Raw genomic sequence first — 18,081 nt, 5'->3', positions numbered from 1 at the left:
GAGCACTAATTCTGTAAATGGATTAATTTGTGCCTTGCAGACAGAAATTTAATCTGTTCCTTTTAATTTTTTTTTTAAGCAAAGAGTAATTAGTCACAGTTAGGGTAGCGAGAAGCAAGAAAATAGGTTTCCCCCCTAGTTTTCTTATGCTGTAAATAAAACCTCTATTGCATTTAGAGGGTTTACCAAAATAACTTTTATCTGGTTCAGAACTGTATTTAAGGCTATTTCCGAATTAACTCCTTCAATTAAAGACTTAATCGCTGTTGTGTTAAGCTGCTGTGTGGCAAGGCAGGACAGCCGCAGTTAGGGCTGCTGCCTCAGCCAGCGACAGGACCTTTTGTAAGGGAAAAGGCACCGTCTCATAAGAAAAGTAAATTGGGAGGTGGGGGCGACGATTAGACCGCCCCAAAAAACTCAGCAGCTAAGAAAAAAGCCCCGGGAAGGCCAGACGCGCCCCGCCGAGGGCCCGCTCCGCACCGGGGCCCAGCCCCGGGGCCGCCCCAGGCGGGGGGTGCCGGCCGGGAGCGGCCCCGGCGCCGCGCAGCCCTACCAGGTCCCGGATGAGCTGCCCCAGCAGGTCGTCGCCGTCGCCGCCTCCGTCCTCCGCGGGCTCCTCGGCGGGGCGGGCGGGCGACGGGCTGCGGCAGGCCGGGGCGCCGCCATCCAGCAGGCCTCGGGCCAGCGCCAGGTAGCTCGGCTCGCCCGGCTCCGCGCTGCGGTGCCTCTCGGGTTCCGCCGCCGCCGCCTCCTGCCGCCGCCGCTTCGCGCCCCCCGCCAGCTCCTCCCGCCAGCGGCGGCGGAACAGCTCCAGCTCCGCCGAGCCCTCGGCCATGGCGGCGGGGCCGGGCCCGGCCCAACCTCCCGCCGGCCCGGCCCGGAAACCGCCCCCCGCGCCCGCGCGTTCCGCCGCGCGAAGGTTCCTACGGCCGCCGGGGCGGGCCGGGGCCGGCTGACGGGGCCGCCGGCCGCCATTTTGTGGCCCTGAGGCGGGCGTCGGTGTCGGGGCGGCCTGCGGGCGTCGAGCGCTCGAGGGGCGGGATAGAGGCCGTGGGGCCCACCGGTCACGGCTCAGCCTTGCAACCCAGCGGCCTCGGAGAGCTGCTGGTGGCTGAGCGAGGGCCGGGGCGATGGCAGGGGCCCGGGTGGGCAGCCTGGGCCTGGGCTGTGCTGTGAAGCCTCGGTGCCTCCAAGCCACGGCCGGCCATGTGGCCCCGCGGGGGAAAGCGGCTCCCAAGGAGGCAGCTGCCTGTGGAGGAGGCACAGAGGAGCATGATGGGCCCCATCCAGGCCATTTCTTCCACCCATTTTGTTGGCCAAGTCTAAACCAAAGCGTGTGGGCAGGGGTCACCTGAGAGTGACGTCACCAGAGAGTGTGGGCCTGAGAGCTGCCGCCATCATGGCGCTTTGGGGAGGACACGATGTTTGCGCCACACCTTTCCAGTATCAACCCACCATGTTGCTCCAAGGCTGTGTTTCAAACGATGGCTAAACCCGACCGCTGAAACATGGCTGCGGAGCTACTATTGCTTCAGCCAGTCCAGCTGCCCAGAGGAGTGGGAAGGCTGCAAGTATTCAAGTCCTCAACACAACTTCTGTGGAGCGCTGGAGGAAATGAAACAGGTAAGCGAGACATAGCTGGTCCTCGCTGGGCACTGGTGAACATGCTAAAACACGTGGCCCTTGCTCTCAGTAGCAGCTTGTGGCAGTGTACCTGCACCCTTGCATCTGTCTCCAGACGCTGCCATGCAGCATCTTCCAGCAGCCAATTGCTGGTTTTGATCCTTCACAGCTTGTTGCTGTCCATGCAGTTTATAAAACAATTTAATGAATGCAAACAGGCATTTTGGATTCCAGGAAAAATCCAAACCACCTCATTTGAGGAGGACCTCCTGTATGTAGGAACCTTACAAAAGACTTGTTTTCTCAACAAAATCATTTGGACTTAAAGGAGGATTTCCCTGGGGTGCACACACTGCCCGTGGTGAGCCCTGCCAGAGGAGGGATGGCAGAGCAGGAGCTGCCCCTGTAGCAGGATGTGGGGCTGCTCCAGGGAGGCTAGATGAGTTGGGAAGATGACAAGCCCCAGGAGGGTCCCCCTAGACCCCCATGCAATACCAGGGTGATTTGCCAAGGAGGTGGCAGCAGCCTCCCTGCCTGGCAGAAGGGAAAAAGGCCACTTTGGGGTGATTCCTGCCCCACAGGGAGCTGCAGGGAGTCCCTGCTGCTGTCCCAGGGTTGATGCGCGATGGGGAGCCCTGCCTGGGGGTCCCAGCCCTGCTCCTGTGCGCTGGCGGCTGGGGAGGCGCTGCATGCCGCTGGGTCAGTGCCTGGGGGCTGTGCACTGCTGCCTCGGCCACTCGAAATGTGACCAGAATCTGTAACGCTTTGGGTGATGAAATCCCCTCCAGCTCTACGTAATCCCCTCACTGCCCCCCTCCATCTCCACGCTGTCCCCTGCAGCCCCACGCTGTCCCTGCAGCCCCATGCTGTGACCTGCAGCCCCACGCTGTCACCTGCAGCCCCACACTGTCCTTGCAGCCCCACACTGCCCCTCCATCCCCGCAGTCCCCTGCAGCCCCACGATGTCACCTGCAACCCTACGCTGTCACCTGCCAACCCCATGCCGTGACCTGCAGCCCCACACTGTCCCTGCAGCCCCACACTGTCCCTTCATCCCCGCAGTCCCCTGCAGCCCCACGCTGTGACCTGCAGCCCCACACTGTCCCTGCAGCCCCACGCTGTCCCTGCAGCCCCACACTGGCCCTCCGTCCCCGCAGTCACCTGCAGCCCCACTATGTCACCTGCAACCCCACGCCGTGACCTGCAGCCCCACGCTGTCCCTGCAGCCCTATGCTGTCACCTGCAGCCCCACGCTGCCCCCTCGTCCCCACACCGTCAGCTGCGTCCCCACACCGTCCCTCCATCCCCGTGCTGTCCCACCAAACTCCCACACGACCCCTAGACACCGGAACGTCCCACCACACACACACACGGTTCCCTCCACGTCCCCCCATCCACCCTCCGCGCCTCCCCCCCCCAAACTGTCCCCCACCCCCGCCCGCTGCTCCCCCCCAACTGCCCCCCTTCCCCGCCCGCCCCCCCGCCCGCTCCCCGCGGCCGAGCGCCGCCCCGCGGGGGATGATGTAACCCCCCCGTCCCCCGCCCGCCGCCGCCCCGGCCCGCCCGCCCGCACACGCCGCGGCACTCGGCGGCGAGCGGCGGCGCAGCCATGTGCCCCTGCGCGCTGCACGGCGGCCCCCCCGCGCCCTGCCCCTGCAGCCCCGGCCGCGCCGCACGGCCCTCGGCCGCCGCCCGCCTGGTCGCCGCCCGCCTGCGCCGCCTGGGCGATGAGCTGGAGCAGCGGGCGGCGCGGCGCAAGGCTCGGGGCCGCGGCCCCTGGGCCGGCCGCCGCCTGGCCGCCGTGCTGTGCCTGCTGTGCGCCCTCACGCCCGCGGCCGCGCTGGCCTGGCTGAGCCGCAGGAGGAGCCTCTAGGCGAGAGGGGCGCTGGCCGGAGCGGGGAGCAGGCGGGACGCGCAACAGGTCGGCACCGCGCCGGGGCACGGGGAGCGGGCGCGGCGGCGGGGCCGGGGGCGGCGGGGCGGCCGGGGGGGCTCGGCGCGGCGCCCGGGGCCGGCAGCGGGGCCCGGCACGGCGGAGCGCGCTGTCCGCGGTACTCGCCGGGCTGCGGCGGGTGATGGCGGCAGCGCACGGAGCCCCGGGCTCCCGGTACCGCCGGGCTGGCAGCCACATCACCTTTCCCCGCTCCTCTCCTCCTCTCATCTCTTCTCCTCTCCTCTCCCCTCTCTCCTCCTCTCCTCTCCCTTCTCCTTCTCCCTTCTCCTTCTCCCCTCTCCTTCTCCCCTCTCCTTCTCCCCTCTCCTTCTCCCCTCTCCTTCTCCCCTCTCCTTCTCCCCTCTCCTTCTCCCCTCTCCTTCTCCCCTCTCCTTCTTCTCTCCCTCTCCTCTCCCTCTACCCTCTCTCCTTCTCCTTTCCCCTTTCCCAGGACTCCCCAAACGCCCCCTTTCCCCTTCTCCAAACTTTCAGGGCTTCCAGCCATGTGCCTCTCCTTCACCCAAGTCATCCGTACTCTCAGGGGGCACTTTAAGCTCCATGCCCACACTGAGCAAGCCTACCGTCCCCGTGGGCCAGCGGCAGCAGCATGGGGTGGCCCACAAGGGTTGCAGCAGGTCCAGCGTTGCCCTGACTGCCGGCCCTGGGAGGTGGAGGATGCTTGCCCCACACACCCATGCCTGCCAAGCCTTCTCCAGCCCTCTTGTGAGTGGAGGAACTTCCCCCGTGTCCTGCCATCCCCTGGCAAGCTTTAGACCCATAGGTGCTGTGGGCACCCATCACTAAGATCCCTGGGTGGTGGGATTTCCCCACAGGACCATCTGGCAGGGCAGGCTGGGGCTTTGGCTGGCTGTGCCTGGTTCTGTGTTTTGGATAATTCCTTACCCAGTGCCGGAGGCTTTTCCCAAGGGGACTCCCAAGCCACCAGCCAGGGAAAAGCATCCAAGCCCCGTTACTGCTGGTTCTCAGAGCCCCTACTGTGCTCCAGAGACACCAAGCAAACCAGCAGTGGGGAAATGGGATATACCTGGGCCCGCAACCTTTGTTGTCAGCGTGGTGACACCTCCTGGGCTGGTGGGACAGCTCTGCACCTTCAGCTTTGGGAGCATGCAGGGATACTGAGCATATGTGGGGTCAGATCAGGGATTTTGGGTGCTCTGAAGTGCTCTTTGGGACATTAATTTCTCCCCACAGACATGAGGGGCAAGGGCTGCTATTTTGGGTGCTTTAAATGATACCTATGCATGTCCCCCGGTGTTTGTCTGTGTTCAGGGAAGACTTTTAAGTGCCTGTCTAACTTTCAGCATGCACTCGTATCCCGCTAGCTCAGACAGGGTTTAGAAGAGAGCTTAAAGTCAGTTGAAAGATGTCACTGATAGTGCACTGACCTTGCACAATTTCAGCTTAACAGGGCTCTTTGGAACTCTTGGGCCAGACCTTGGTTGTCAGGTATCAGGTCTTACATTGCAAAATGTCTCGCATGCTTTTTAGGTGCATGAAATTCCGTTAAATATGTATAGTGTGGAGAAGAAGTATGGTTATCACGAGAGTTTAAAAATAAGGTTTTCCAGCAGGTCTGTGTGTTTGCACTGCATGTGTGTGTGTACACATGGGGGGGGGGGGGAGCATTGTTGTTGTCTGTCTCTCTGAGCTGCAACTGGTGCATCTGTCAGGAGGTTCAGCTGGTTACCTTTGGAAAGGTTTCTTTGAAAACAAAAGCAGAACAAAACTGCTTTTTTTATGAATCAAAGCCTCAATTTCTATAAAATCACCAGCTCAGAGGTATGAGGCTCTGGGATGGTGCCTGCAGAGTTGTGCCCAGCAAAGCCCTGGCAGAGGGTAGTGTGAGTGGTGTGGGGAAGCGGTTATTGCTGTGGGACTGTGGTCAGGAGCAGAGCTTACAGATCTTCTTACCCTTCCTGTCAGTTTGTGGCAAGTTTGATTGCAGTGTTTGGAAGAAAACCCACCTGTTTTCTTGCTTGCCTCTCTGAGCTCAAAAAAAGTCAAAATCCAAGGGGGAACTGCAGTGATCTCCCTTGTGTAGTGTCTCAAGTGTCCTTTTCTTTCTTAACACACTGGGGAATTTCCTGCCTGCCCAGCCTGGGACTTCATCCTGCACAGAGAAGGTGGCAGGTGAGAAGGGCTGACAGAGAGAGCCTGTTCGCTGGCCCCGTGGATCTGTGCACACGTTCAGCCCAGGCTTCCTGGCAATCCCGTGAGGCCAAAGCTGTTTGGATTTTTAGTTTTTGTGAAGATTTGCATAGCTTTGCTTAGGCAGATATTAAATTTTATTCCCATCTCTTCTGCTGTTGACTCTGTGGAGCCCTCACCTCCATCCTGCTTTCTGCACTTCAGGCCCAACAATAACCAGTTGCTTATAAATTGCTTTGATAAAGACACTGTAGAAGAGGAAAGCATTATCCTCAACACAGCTGAGGCGAGCTCCTTCAGCATGCACAGTCCTTCCTCACAGCTTCAAAGGCTGCCACAGACAGGACATGCTGAGCTGCCTCCAAATGCTCAGGGGCTTCATGGACACAAATACAAATGTAAGTCTCTGAAAAGAAGATCCTTGTGTGTGATGTGAAGCAGTTTCAGGGATAAAGAGGCCAGATGTGGGAGAATAACAAGCTAGGAACAGTCTCCTTGTTGCCTCGATGTGCAGCAGGCTGGCCTGTCTGACTCCTGGCAAGCTTCTGAGGCACAAGTGACCAAGCTGCAGATGAAAATACAGTGCAGCCCCAGAATAATTACTTTCTGGGTTATTTTTGCCATTAAGAATCTTTTCTATTCATCCTGAATAATAATTTGCTCGCACCAGTTGAGGAACCTGATTATCTGCAGTGTCTCAGAGCCCAAGTGATAGTGCAGTGAGCTGGGTTAGTCTTGGAGATGTGGTAAGACAGCAGTGTTTTATTAACTCAGCAGAGTATTTATGAACAAAAGCTGTCTACCTGCCATCCTCAGAGACGCTCTGCAGTGATAATAACATTGTTCTGCAACAAGATGGAAAGTCCAGGCTCTGAGCACTTGTGAACTTGGGATTTCATAGAACAGCTCATAAGAGGAGAGTAACTTGTACACTTAATAAATGTGCTGCAAAGTCAGCATTTGTCTTGTGATCTGGTGGTTGCAGAAGGAATAGAGGAAAAGGTCGGTTTCGGCCTGGCTTACTACTCAAGTTCCCCTCCTGCTCTTTTCAAGCAGTAGTAGCATTTTGCATCGGCTGCTGTGAGCGTATGTACTACTTCTGAGGAAGAAAGTTGGTAGTTGTTCCCTCAGGTCCTTGTGGCTTTACACAACAATGCAGCTCAGGGAATAATCCTGTGTACCAGGGAACTTTGCCTGCTCTCTCAGCCCCTAGGTGATGGCAGTGAAAGCAGGATTAGGACCGCTGCATGTGACCAACTTGTATCTGTGGACCATGCTTGGGATCTGGGGATGAATGCGTTACAAATGGCAGTTTTATAATATATAATCTGACATCACCTTGAAATATCCAACCAGGGCGTGAAGTATAGTTGTCATGTGCCAGTTTGGCATACAGTGTCACTTGTATTTCGCTCTATTAGTTCAGAAGTGGCAGTGTATTAAAATCAAACCCTACTTGTCCCTGCCAGCTTCGCCAGCCTGGTTCTGTGCCCACTGTGTTGCCAGTAATTTCCCCCACTGTTTGCTGCAAGGTTCATGCAGAGCCACTCTGTCCAAAGCCTCAGTGCAGTTAATTATCTGTATTAAAATTGGGTTGATAAGATTTCTGGAGATGTCACACTGAGCTGTGCAGGAGTGCAAAGAAAATTAAGGACCAGAGGCAGTACAGCTAGCACAGGGCTAAGCTGACTAGCTCAGCAGTGAGTTGCAGTTTTGCATGAGGATAAACATTCAGCATGTTGCACCCTGTATGCATCCCTGACACAAAGAGGCAAATACTGTTGTTTATCCTCCTGGATAACTAAGGAAGGAGGAGTCTGCTCTTCCTGGTGGCAAGCATCCTACTCAAAAATGCCAAAGGTCCCCACCACCCTAGCCCCAGCTTCACAGTTAAATTGCACAAGGAAAACCTTCAACGTTAACTTTAATAATAAACAAGCAGCAGAGTTTTAAAAAATAAACAGCAGTCCAGAAACACCTCTTTCTGCAGGTAGGCTATGTCCAAGCAGGCCACTTTCTGGAAAGACTGGAGCCCCAACATATTTCTTTGCTGTGTCTGGTTCCTTGATCTTCCTGTGCTAAAATATCCGGGACACACCGTTCTTCCGAGTTCTTCCCTAGTAGTTCTGCTCTTCTTTCATCTTACCTCTTGACCCCCCTGCTAATTGTTTTTTGGTCTTCCAAGTTACCCTTTCATCTCCCACAGAGATGCTAATGAAGTGTGAGTGTACATGGATGCAGGCTGCTTGGGAATTTGACAGGGCTGTTGCCCAGCCCTTGTTTTCTCATTAACCTGCTGCTGCGTGAGGAAGTGACGGTGCCTTGTTTTGTCCCTGCCTCGAGCTTTCCCTTAGCAATCCAAGCACTTTAATTTTTTTTCTTTAAATATATCAATAACTGTTATTTTGTTTATTAGGAGTGGAATGTGTGCCAGCTGAATCGCCTGTGTAATCCATTTAAATCAAGAAGTTACATGCTGACACGTTAGCCGTGAGCAGGACTCCTTTTGCCAACTGCTTTAGGGGACATGAGCTCAGATTCTCCTATGGCTTTATGCAGGTGGCACCCGAGCATGGCTTTGCGTCCTGTCTCTGAATAAAGATTAGTCAAAGAAATGCTGAGATGAGACTAGGGACCCCCCTACCTGGGTCATTTCATGTTCATCCTACTTAGTATCCCAGGGAAGAGCAGCTTTCCTTTTGTTGGTAAACACCAGCCTAGCAAGCGACGTGATAAAACTGTAGGATTTAAGGCTGGAAAGCTCAAGTCAAGATGCCTTATCTATTAAAAGCGATGGGATGTGTCGAGGCTGGCTGAGATGGTTTTGCAAATATCAGCCAACATCATTTGTCATCTCACAACCTTATGGCTTAATAGGTTCAATGGGTAAGAGCAACTTCCTGAGCAAAATCTGCATCTCCCTCAATGACAAGGAAGAAAGGGATACATCACCAAAGGGAATGTTGGTTTCCATGAAAAATTCCAAAGCAAGTGATTATTTTTTTCATCACTTCAATCCATGTTTTCAATAGACACCACATTTTTCATATAGGAACTCAGCTATAACTACCTTTTTTTTTTAATAAGTGAATGAAAAATCTTGATAATAGTGGACAATCCCCTCTCCCCTAAGTTTCAACGTTGTACGAATGGCACGTAAAATAAATCATTTTTCAGCAGCTCTACAGAGGGAATATGCTGGCGCTCTTTCCAACTTACTATCCACCCCAGTATTACAAATGGGATGTTGTTTGGCTTTCCTCAGCCTTTTTCAGACCCAAATTACCAAATTTTGATCTATCTGCTGAGTGCCTATTGTGGGAAATTTGGAGTAACTCCACTGAAGTCAATTGGGTTGCCCTGGATTTACAGTGCTGTAAATGAGATCAGAATTTGGCTCAAAGTATATTCCATTAATGAGTCAGATACTGGCAATGCAGCCAATATGCACCCAGAAATGGTTTTAACACAGCCTAGGATATTCAAAATTGTTTTATTGAAAGATGGGCTGAAGGCCAGGATTCTGGGGTTCTCTTTTATTCTTTCCATGAAATTCACCTTTATGCAGAAGGCCAGCACGAGACTGATGCAAAACTTAAGAACCATTTAAGCTGTTAGAATAGGGTAGGGCTCATGAGATGCATGAACATTGTGCTGAGCTCTTTGCCTGCCCCAGAGCAGATTTATCACTCAGAGTTCAAGACATTCCAGGATTTATCAACTTTTACAGGTTTTTATAGATTTTCTATACGTTAAGCGACACAGAGAGACAGTTTGTAAAATATAATGACACCGAGGATGACCTGTTGCAGGCCATAGATGGCACAGTAGGACAAGGGTTCATAGCTGGCGATCGGAAGTACTGCTACAGGAGAAATAATAAATAAGCATTAAATGTTTCTGCTTTGGAGGAAATCCTTTAATCAGCTCCTGAAGTCTTTATTCCGGTGTAACTTGTGTAAATATCTCACCTCTTTGAGTGCGAGCAACCACATCGCAGGCTCTCCCTCCATATCGCCAGCCCGTTTCTCAGTACCCTACATGCCGCTCAGGCTGTGCCCTGCCTTCTCACCCCAACAGCGCCCATGTGGTTGATTTTGAAGACCTCTCTGTAAAACCATCTTGTGTGAGAAGTGCAGATGCCCAGAATCTCCTCCTCGTGGTGTTTCACAAGTCTAGAGAAACCCGTGGCGCTGTCTGTCTGCCTGTGCTTGGCGCTGGCCTAGACCTGAGTGTGCAGTGGTGCTGAGATGCCAGGAGGCCCGTGTAGGAGCGGGGGCTGCGGGGAGGTCTGTCTCCTGTGCAGGCAGGCCAGGAGGCTGAGCGGGGGGGGTGCATTTCAACCTCTGGGCTACTTATTGACAGCTGATTACTGACAGTCTGTGCTCTGTTGTCTTTGTGTAGCCAGTATTATGTTCGTACTCTCTCAAGTAGTGAACACCTTTCCTATTTTCCCTCTGCCAAAACAGTAAGTCGCTCTGCAAAAAACCTTTGAAAATACCTCCAGTACTTCCAGAGAGCGGGTGCGTCTGTGAAAGTCTGTGTGCATGCAGATACAGAAGCCACAGAAACTGCGTGGCTAGCTAGTAGCCTTGATCACAGCAAGACAAATGAAAACGTGCTTCAAATCTGGATGATTCATTCTGGCATTAAGTCCTCCAAGCTATTTGCACTGTTGCTCCAGATTCCTCAAAACTAGAAAACAAGACTGTAGACTGAGGGAAGGAGAGGTTGTAATTGCCACATCCTGTGCACAGCAGCAGCTTGAGCAGCTGACAGTAACTGCGATAAAGCAGATACAGTTGCACCTTTTGAGGCTGAACCAGAGAGGTTCTAGGTTACTCAGAGTTGGTTGCAGCACCAGAATTTGCCCGCTTTTCTCACAGTGGAGGTTTCGTCTCAGAGGCAGTGCCACTGGACTGTGATAACCTTCACGCTCGCACGAACAGGGTAGTGCTACAGAAGGAAGGGAAGCAATTCTGGGTTTACATCAGAGTAATGCAGATCAGAATCTGCCCACAAGCTGTTTGCCAGCCCTAATTACACTCTGACTTCATAGCTGATGCAGTTGCATAGTCAGCTACTCCCCCCTCCTTTCTCCCACCCGGGTGAAATCACCTCATCCAGAAGGCCAGCAGAGATTTCTCCACTGAGGTTTTTATAAGATCGCTCATTGTCGCAGTCTCTGCGAACTAGACAACACAGTCTGAAAGATGGGATCTATCCCAGCAAATGCTGGTATCAACAAACCTAGGTATAAATGCGGGAAATGGGAATTTCATAGTAGATGCCCCTTGGGCACATCTCCTGCTAATTTGCACTTAGATAGGTGCCTTTCTCTGAGCACTTTATTAATTAAGGCTTGCAGCCCACCTGTGAGGCAAATAAGTTATTACTGCCCTCATTTTACAGTAGCAACTGAAAGGAGTGGTTTGCCCAAGGCCACAAATGTAATCAGTAGCAGTACCAGGAATGAGTGAGTTCTTCCAGTCTCCTGTGATCCTCAGTGCGCCCCGTTGCATACCTGTAACAAAATTAATGGCTTCTCCAAAAGTTAACATTTTTGTTAACATGATGTAAATGAAGATGGAGCACCCAAAAGAACGAGCCTTGCAAAATGAGAGCTCGCCAGAAATCCTGCGGTAGCACAGGGATAAAGGCGTAATCTCCTGTGTTGAACCACAAAACCATCCTCCCCATAAATTATATACCTCTTCTTGTCAGTAAATTTAGCAGGAGGGTTCAAGCATAAATTTAAAAGAAGCTTTTATTGTAACCAATGCATCAATATAATTAAAACCAAACACAATTTTTTTGCTTTCTTAGGCTGGAGAAAACCCTGTGCCCTTGGAGAAAATTGTTTCCCCTTTTCCTACAGGGAATCCAGAGCCTGAGCAGCAGCTGTGAAGAGTGGAGATAAAGAAAGAAGTGGAAGATGTTGGAAGTGCTTTGGGCAATGTGAAGAAGGATTTGCACGGAAGGAGCTGTTCAAGGGCCCAGCAGCAAAACAGAGACACATACATGCTTATATATAGAAGAATGTAAACCCTCCTGTATGCATACGTTAAAACGTGCATGCCTTGTTGAGAACGTAAGCAACATTCCTTGTAGATGATGGTGGTCTGAGCATTCATGCTCCTGCAGTCTGAGTCAAAAGATTAGTGATGTCCTTGCTGTAATGCTAGCATTTTCTCCACTGCACCTTGTTTATGGCAACATAAACATTCCTTTCAATGCAGCGGGATGAAAAATAATGTATACATCCAGAGTTAAGTAGTATCTTGAGAGACCAAACTTGCTGCCAAATGGGCATGCCCTAGCCGTGGTGGGGGGGAACAGGTGCTTAGCAGCTTGGACAACAGACAGTTTGTGTGTGTATATATTAAGCGCTATAGCACCAGGTGAGATAAGCTTTTCTTACGACTTTAGTTTCTCTGGTGCTACATTTAATATTTGTCTGGGGCTAAACTGCCTCTCTGTGGTGCTACAGTTTCCCCAAGAGGATGTTCTGAAACATGGGACAAGGAAAAATCTATTTTGGTTATTAATATTTATACGCAAGATGACAAAATTAATACTTCTTGAGAAGGTGCTATTTTTTTTCTTTCTTTCAATCTCTGCATAAATTAAGACAAAACAAATAGTCTAGCCCAGAACTTTCTAAAACTAATTTTCTTTGGGGCAGTTCTTTTTCTTTTGATGGTTTGGAGCTTGGGAAGCAGCGTTCCCTGAGGTGGCAAAGACACACCAGCTCTTTTCACTGCAGTGTACATGTCAAAGTCTGCTAGTGCAGAAATTCCTACAGCTCCGGAGCTGGGCATTCTCCTAGATGGTGATTTAAGCAGTCTCAAATCCTATGAACCAGGGAAGAGAACTGTATCTAGGCTAACCAATGGACTGGGGGACAACAGAACTTGTCCTTCGAAGTCAAAGGGCTTTTTTCAGTCTAGTACTGAGCACTTTTTTCCTTGCAGCCAAAACTACCTGTCAGATTTAGGATACCTTCTGGATGCTCTTTACAGTAATTATTATGCACAGTTTTTTAGAAACATTTTTCCCAGCTTCAGATATTTGCACCAGAAAATCGATACCCCACCAAGGGGGGAATGTTAAGAACCAGATTTCCAAAGGAAGTTTGGCTCCTTGTCTTTTTAAAATACTTCCTCACCCTCACCCGGTCAGGGAACAAGCCGAGTGGCCACTGTGTCCCAGTCAAACCTTTCATTTTTCATTACTGCAGGAGAAATGTTTCTAAGCAATCTAAAAGCAAAATTCTCCCTTTATCAAATATTCACCAATGTGTTTTGGGCCCCTGCACACATATTCATGGGTATTATTGATCCAAGTCAATTCACAAACAGCAGAAAGGGCTATGCTGAAAGAGCAAATTGTTCCTAATGAAGAACCTTGCCCTACTTTATATTATGTGCAGTGTTGGGAGGGATCATGTAGCTAAGTGTAGTTTGTCTGTTGATAGAGTTTGGATGGTCTCAGAACCACAGGGACCGATAAAACCATTTTCCTACAATTTTTGGTCTGATGCTTAATAATAACTCAGCATCTTGTACTCCTTCCTGGCTCAGTCTCTTACTGAAATAAGTAAGAATTCTTCTGTCAAAAGGAGGAGCCTCAGCTGGTTTCAGCAGTGTTGCAAGTGCTGGATTAGTGACTGCTGGATCAGGCATAGCCTTAAAAATACAACTTTCTACAAATTGCTCACATGAGGAAGTGAAATTGTGCGTATGGTATTGCACAAGTCAAATTTGAACAGAAAATATTTGATCAGGAGGACTGGATGCGTAACTTTGCTACACAAGACACGCAGTCCGCAGGTCTTCCCTCCACCCCTACGCTACCTTCCCCCACCCTGTGTGTGTACCCCACATACACAGAGGCAGGCTTGTGACAACCTGTCCGGCATAGGAGCTGGCTTACATTTCTCGGTGCAAGAGAGAGGGCTCTCCCGCATACTCCTCCCCTTTAGCAATTATTAGCTCCCGAGTTCTGAATGTTTAATAAACTCCTCACCTGGAATAGGCATTATTCCCATCTTCCCTTGCATCTTCTGTGCATGCAGTTTGCACTGCCATCGGTTCTCCTGCCACACTGGCTATTTGGGTCTGCAGCCCTGAGACTTCTCGTAGCATTTTTTCCCAAAGAGGCATTTCCCCTGAAACAGCACAGCAAAGGAAAAGGGAAGAAAGTTCTGTCCTTACCGTAGAGTAAGCCCCTTAAATCAGGGTTCAACCTCAGCAGCAAAGCGATTGGTTGATCTCCCTCAGTCCTAACCCTCCAGGGACAGGCTTTTCTGTCAAAAAAAAACCCAAAAAGAACTCCCAGGGGACCAGTCTCCTCCTTGGTGGTTCCTAATATTCAGCAAAAATGTTAGAAGACACATGCTGTCCATTGGTATTCTCATGAAACAACAACCAAATAATCGTGTTTCCCGAGTGTAAACAACAGCAGGTCCAGTACCCCAAATCCTGCTTTAGTCCTGATTTACTTCACTTTTGTAGTTCTGAACTGGATGGTTAGTGTGAACCGAGGGTTAAGTTTTGGAGACTTTCATCTATTAGTTGCTGGGTCAAGCAAGCTTTGCTGGAGCAGCAGCTTGCCAGCGCTTTATAGCCAGCATTCACTGTACATAAATCGAATTACTGACTAGAGGATATGTATTTGTCAAAGCCTTACATTTTCTGGTATAATTGCTATTCTTGAATGCCTCCATTTTTGACAAGGGGTGTTTTTATCCTTTTTAAAATACCTGATTTAACCCTGGTTGATGTTTGTATTGGTAAAACATGCTGTATACTCCCCTAGTGCTGTTTGTACTGTATTACAACAGCTGTGTGAGATGGTGGGCGGTTTCCGTACCGTACTAACGGGTAAGAAACCAGCACAGTTCCTCTCTCTCGCTCCTCTTTTTCTTTTTCACAGCAGCCAAGAAGTCATTGATTTTGATTAGCTTCGCAGTTGCGACTCTGTGAAGACTGGGGAGTGCTCTCTGAATGAAAAAAAAAACCCTCATCTTAGGTTTCAGCAGACGGTGCGTGTGCAAGCCAGAGGAGGAGGTTATGAGATCATAGTCTATATAGAACGCCGCATAATGTGGCTGTGAGGAAAGTCTTTATTAATTTTTAAAGCAGCACTCCACCAAGATAGCTCCCATCACATATTGGAACTTCGTATTTCAAGTAAAAAAACAGCCTAGTGTGGACTACTAATCAGCTTCTCTCCTCCTGCCTGTTAAAATAAGTCCTTTGACTTAACTAATTCTAGGATAGCACCGCTGCCTGCATGGAGACAGCTGGTTACACCCAGGACAGAATTTAGCCCGTTAATTCCAGATTCCTTCCTCTTCTCTCTTCAATTTATTTTCAGTACCTAAAAAAATACAGAATGGGAACAAGCCTCGTGTCATACACTTCCATGTGCCCAGGAGAGGCATCACCCAATAATAACATACAGCAAATCACCAAAATCAATGAGTTGTCAGTGATGAGGAATGAGAAACCCACCATACTTCTGGTTTAGAGCATGTAGGCATGCAGAAATTGCCCTAATTTAGCTAAGCCCATTACTAAAGCAATTTACTTAAATCAGAAACTCTTGTTAAATCAGTTTAATCTGATTTGTGAATTTGCTTTGTCTCTATACCACGCTAAAATTATAAGGGTCTTAAATGCACTGCAAAAGCAGAAGCAATCCTTTCTAATGGAATTTATTATGAACACATTTGGGTAAAGTGGTGTCATTTCTATGTCCATGTACCCCTTGGAATCAGGCACTTTTCCCTGCTGCCTCCTAAGATGAAACAGTTTGGTTAAATGCTGCTATTGCTGTAATCTCGTAGGTTGAGCAGGCAGAGGAGAATCTCACTTGGAGGTGGTGAGGACACAGGACACGGGAGAATGGGGAGGCAAGACAGAAGGAGGTATTTCCCTTCTGAAAAACTGCGCTACCACGTACAAAGTGGTTCATTATGCGGACAGAATAGTACGTCTGGTTTAATATTTAATTTTAATTTTCCTACAAATGGTTTTAAAACATCTGCCCGTGATCTTGACAGAAGTCTGAGATATATGTAATAAACTATCTGTGGCTCCAAATTAAATCCTGGACCCACAGGTTTTGTCCATGTCAAAACCTCCTGGCTATATTCTACCACCACAACAGGTGAACAATATCTCCACAACTTTTCTTAGAGCGGCTTTGCTTGCAGCAAATTTAATTTTGAATCCAAGCTTCCAAATCAGCCTCATTCTTGTGTAACACTTTGCAAGCCACTGGTTGCTGTGTGCTGAGCTGAACTTGTTCAGCTCGGTACAGAAGGTCAGGAGACACGGGCTGTGTTAATTCAAACTCCAGAAGCCTAGGGAAGTCTGAGTAACATGGGACTTGAACTCCCTTAGGAAAACACTAGTATATCAGCTAGTCTGAACAGAAGAGAGGAATTCTCGCATGCTGGTTCTCCTAATTCTGTCCTGGGCTGAATGCACAAGCCCTTTCATCCCAAAAGCTATCTTTGCCCCAAGTACAGGTATATATCCCTGTTCCCAGCGTAAGACACTCCTGTGCTTCTTCCCTCTGCCAATCCTGCTGGCTTGAACCACGCGCCATCTGCGTAACAGGAATCTCCATCAGCACATACCCAAACACACTCCCCCACTCAGGTCTTCCAAACAACAGCTCTGCCCTTAGCAGTTGCGGGAAAAAGCTGACTGTTCCAGTTAAAGCTGCAGAATTTCCATTCCCCATCTGCAAGAGAAACTTAAAAACTACAAAATACAACACAAGTGAATATTTTTTTCTGACAAGATTTGAATACAAGAGTGAATTTTCATGTAACTCCGATGAGACTTTGTCAGTGTTCACTACATGAATACTTGAGTACTTGAATTTCACAAGTTTTTTTAATATTTACAGAAAGTTACTTTGGAGCTTGATAAATATTCACTGAAAGCATCTGGGTATTGAACTGCCATTTTTAGTTACATCCATTATTAGTTACAGATGCCACCTAAGTAGAGAGCAAAACCAACTACAATGGGATTTAGTTTTCATGGGTATTCACGGCATAACCTTTCCAATCAATTCAGTTTATCACAAGAAAAAATCTTCCCATCACCTTTAGTCCTTAGGACTAAATTTTCCAGTCTGCTCCCAGATGCATTGCTAACAGAATAAAACAGATGAAATGCAGTGAACACACAATTCCTTGCACATTACTGATTTAGTACTATTTGGATGTAAACTCTTGCAGAGTCGCTGTGCAAGTTTCCACCCTCACCAAAGCAAGAGCAAAGCATACGCTCACTGCTGATATGAGTTCACGAAGGCTCCTGTTTATGGTTGGATGTGGCTTCTCTCTTTTGTAAAAGGAATTTCATATGCTGAGACTCTTTGTACATATTTATAATGACTTTATTAAAAAAAAGAAAAATAACTGTTCAATGGTGAAAAAAGGCTCCGGTTTTTATTTCCTTTCTGAAATTCGAAAGAATAATTTCTTTGCACAACCCTAGCTGTTTTCCCATGGAAACCCACAGAAGTTTCTCATCAGTTGTCATTAGAACTGGAATTTCCCCTGCATGTTTTCTGGCCCAAATGTCATGCTCTAGGAGAGGGTAGCACTGTCCTGCCTCACAAAGCCATCACTGTACCATACCCGAGGAGGATGGGTGGGACAGATGGCTCGCAGCACCGAGCTGTTTCTTCCACAGCATCCAGGCCAGAAGAATAGGGACTGAAGGATGTTTTAATTCAAGGGCTGTATAATAGCAGCCTGTAGTAAATTCTTTCTCTTGCAGGACTGAAGATGATCTTTGTTATGCTTCCAGTTGAATAAATATCCACAGCATAAAATTTCACCTTCTCTTTAGCACTAATTAGCAATAACAGAGAAGTGTGGCACGGGATGGCCCACCAAATCCGAGGCACCCATGCCCTCTCAGATAAAAGGCTGTGCCTGCAGCGAAGGCCTTCGCGTATGGATCGCAGTGCTGCATTTTGTCACTGAGGGATCTGAGTAGCACGTCACGCTGCCAACTCGTAAAGAACTTTTGATAAAGAAAAAAAGGAAAAAAAAGGACTATAAGAACATAACAAATACTCCCCATACTTTCCCTTTGATTGCCTGCCTTCCTTATAACCAAATTAAAAAAGAAATAATTGTGAAACAGTGTATCTTAATGCTAGCTGCAGTGTTAGGCTCATGTTGACCTTTTCATATACTTCTCCATAGGTATTTTCCAGGAGCATTTAGAAAAACAATCAGGAGTGGCTTTTCAAACATTCTGAAAGCCGATACAACTAACCCTTTAATCAATTGGCATTGCACTGAAAACTGATACTGA

General features: G+C 49.3%; 2 protein-coding genes across 4 annotated transcripts in view; one reads left to right on the top strand and one right to left on the bottom strand.

Moving 5' to 3' along the window:
* Window positions 1–872, bottom strand: part of FBXW8 (F-box and WD repeat domain containing 8) — a 53,563-nt gene extending 52,691 nt beyond the window's left edge. For both annotated transcript variants that reach the window (XM_040606310.1, XM_040606320.1), the window contains exon 1: window positions 554–872. In XM_040606310.1, the coding sequence (XP_040462244.1) occupies window positions 554–835 (282 nt within the window). In that variant the 5' untranslated portion in view covers window positions 836–872. The remainder of the gene's footprint in view (window positions 1–553) is intronic.
* A 2,360-nt stretch (window positions 873–3,232) lies between these two features.
* On the top strand, window positions 3,233–18,048 carry HRK (harakiri, BCL2 interacting protein). Of its 2 annotated transcripts, none has more exons than XM_040606298.1 (2): window positions 3,233–3,544; window positions 11,604–18,048. In XM_040606298.1, exon 1 carries the CDS (start codon window positions 3,233–3,235, stop codon window positions 3,494–3,496), a length of 264 nt encoding a protein of 87 aa, XP_040462232.1. In that variant the 3' UTR covers window positions 3,497–3,544; window positions 11,604–18,048. The 2 variants fall into 2 exon arrangements, with proteins under 2 accessions (XP_040462232.1, XP_040462221.1); XM_040606287.1 differs by having other exon boundaries at window positions 11,552–18,048.
* Window positions 18,049–18,081: the final 33 nt, after the last annotated feature.

Source organism: Falco naumanni, chromosome 1 (genome assembly GCF_017639655.2).
Source record: "Falco naumanni isolate bFalNau1 chromosome 1, bFalNau1.pat, whole genome shotgun sequence".
Taxonomy (NCBI): Eukaryota; Metazoa; Chordata; class Aves; order Falconiformes; family Falconidae; genus Falco; species Falco naumanni.
The sequence above is the reverse complement of the archived record's forward strand: the minus strand, read 5'-3'. Positions and strand labels throughout refer to the sequence as shown.

Coding starts and splice junctions, on each gene's coding strand:
- HRK (XM_040606298.1), top strand. CDS start 3,233: ATGTGCCCCTGCGCGCTGCACGGCGGCCCCCCCGCGCCCTGCCCCTGC.